Source organism: Lactuca virosa, chromosome 8 (assembly GCF_052849685.1).
Source record: "Lactuca virosa cultivar CGN04683 chromosome 8, Lactuca_virosa_CGN04683_v6, whole genome shotgun sequence".
NCBI lineage: Eukaryota > Viridiplantae > Streptophyta > Magnoliopsida > Asterales > Asteraceae > Lactuca > Lactuca virosa.
The window spans coordinates 123,751,993-123,753,902 of NC_136433.1; the positions used below are offsets into that span (position 1 = coordinate 123,751,993).

A 1,910-nucleotide genomic window follows, 5' to 3' on the forward strand; every position below is an offset into this window, starting at 1 on the left:
GTTCAAAATGGAGTAATTTATCAAAGTGACTAATATGATCTCATTTCTCAAACTTATTAACTAAATTTTGCAATAAAGAATTTAGATAAAATCTCAATAAAATTTGCAGAAACGTTTTTCAGTAACATTATGAATTTCAAATATAAGATATTATTTTGATGAAAAGAAGGTAATTTCTAATGTTGTTTATGATATGAAGCGATCATTAAACACTTTTAAAATCCATAACATATCACAAAAAAATAAACGGACTTTATTAACCCTGTCATTTGGGTCATTTTTGGTATTGACTTCCAAAAATGACGTCGTATCTTCTCATGTGCATTTATAACTCACCCATCAATCAAACAAGACTTTGGAGCATTCAGCTTTTTGATGAGAAAAGGGGACAAGGATCAATCATTTAGAATCCACAATTTCCATAAGCTCTTACATTTTGTGTGTGCTTCACATATCTGGAAACTAATGTGTGAAAGAATCAGACTAAACTAGTTTTAAAATATTAAGAATTACTTTTCAGTAATGACAATTCAACTCTCTATCTGAAAGGGCAAAGACATATGTCCATTGTTGTTTGCATGATCCAACTTTTCCTGATAGAATTTGAGAGCATTTGAAGCTTCTGGCTCATATCTTTTCAATCTCTCGATGAATGCATTCTCTGTACCTTTCAACCACCAACTAATACCACAGTAATTTTTATCATTCATCAATCCATTGTCCAAACAATATTGGTAAACCAAACATCTCGGGATAATCCTTTTCTCCATACTCAATGAAACAAGAACAGAATTCTTTGCAATAAGTGATGTCTCAAACCCCATCTTGCTAACAAGAAACTCCATCACTTTATCAATTTTCTCCTCCGACATCATCAAACACACTGGACTACTCCTAAAGGCTACCAAGATCTGGGCTTTAGACCAACCCCATTTCTCATAAATCTCCATCTTCTTCTCCCTAGTCGACTTGCTCATTGACATAAGCGTGTGAATCCCTAACACAAAAGCTGTTTTCAAAGGATCAAAACCCATCTCCATTATTTCCTCCACCACCTTTTTGAACTGCTCTGTAGTAGCTAAAAAATTTCTAGGCTGGTAATTCAATAGATGAAATATTTTGGATCCAGGCACCCCAACATCATGCAATATTTGCATATTTGGAATCATATTTGCTTGGAAATCCGCATCCAATACCAAGGCACACTTCCTGATTGCACGGAGTGTTCTATCGTTGCATTGAAGCAAATTTAAAAGTGAACTATACGTTGGTTCTATGTAATTCTTCAAGTTTTTACCTAGTAAGTTGGGTATTCCATTTAATAACTTAATAATATCAGATTCCGAAAGTCCTATAGAAGCTAAGAACTCGAATTTAGGCAAAAGATTTTTTTCGGGATGACATGTGAGAGCCGTAGGGTTCTTTCGGAGTAATTGAGAAATTTGGGTTTCTGTAAACCCCTGATTCTTGAGAAGTGCTATCACGGAGTCTGCTCGATCTGGGGTTTTGAACTTTAAGTATTTGGAAGCTGAAATTGCCTTGTCTGTAGGGAATCCGCATGAGTCTATGAGGTAAGAAACTCTGAACGAGTTATCTGAAGCTTCTGGTGACGAAGATGATGAGCGAGGAAACAGTCTATGAACCGATGTTGTTTTGAACAAAGAAAATGTTAAGTTTCTGCGGGCGAGATTCAACATTGTGGATAGAAATCGTAAGGATAATGAAATCACTGACCTGTGGATTTAGGGTACGACCTGTATGCGATTTGAGGTTTCGGATTTTGTGCTAAAATCTGTAAAATCAATTTTCACTCGAAGAACCCTAAAACAAAACCCCAACATCTCTAGCTAGAAGAAGGGTTTTTCAACTTCACTTTTAAATCCCCTCAACTTACTGTTTTAATAATTTTC

The 1,910-nt window shown here is 35.3% G+C and overlaps 1 protein-coding gene across 1 annotated transcript; it reads right to left on the minus strand.

The window, feature by feature from the left end:
* Window positions 1-530: 530 nt before the first annotated feature.
* Window positions 531-1,697, minus strand: LOC145130806 (transcription termination factor MTERF15, mitochondrial-like). Its single transcript, XM_079065568.1, has one exon. The coding sequence runs from the start codon at window positions 1,695-1,697 to the stop codon at window positions 531-533; it is 1,167 nt and encodes a 388-aa protein (XP_078921694.1).
* Between the last annotated feature and the right edge of the window lie 213 nt (window positions 1,698-1,910).

Excerpts from the sequence above, each read along its gene's own strand:
- LOC145130806 (XM_079065568.1), bottom strand. The coding sequence starts at position 1,697 with ATGTTGAATCTCGCCCGCAGAAACTTAACATTTTCTTTGTTCAAAACA.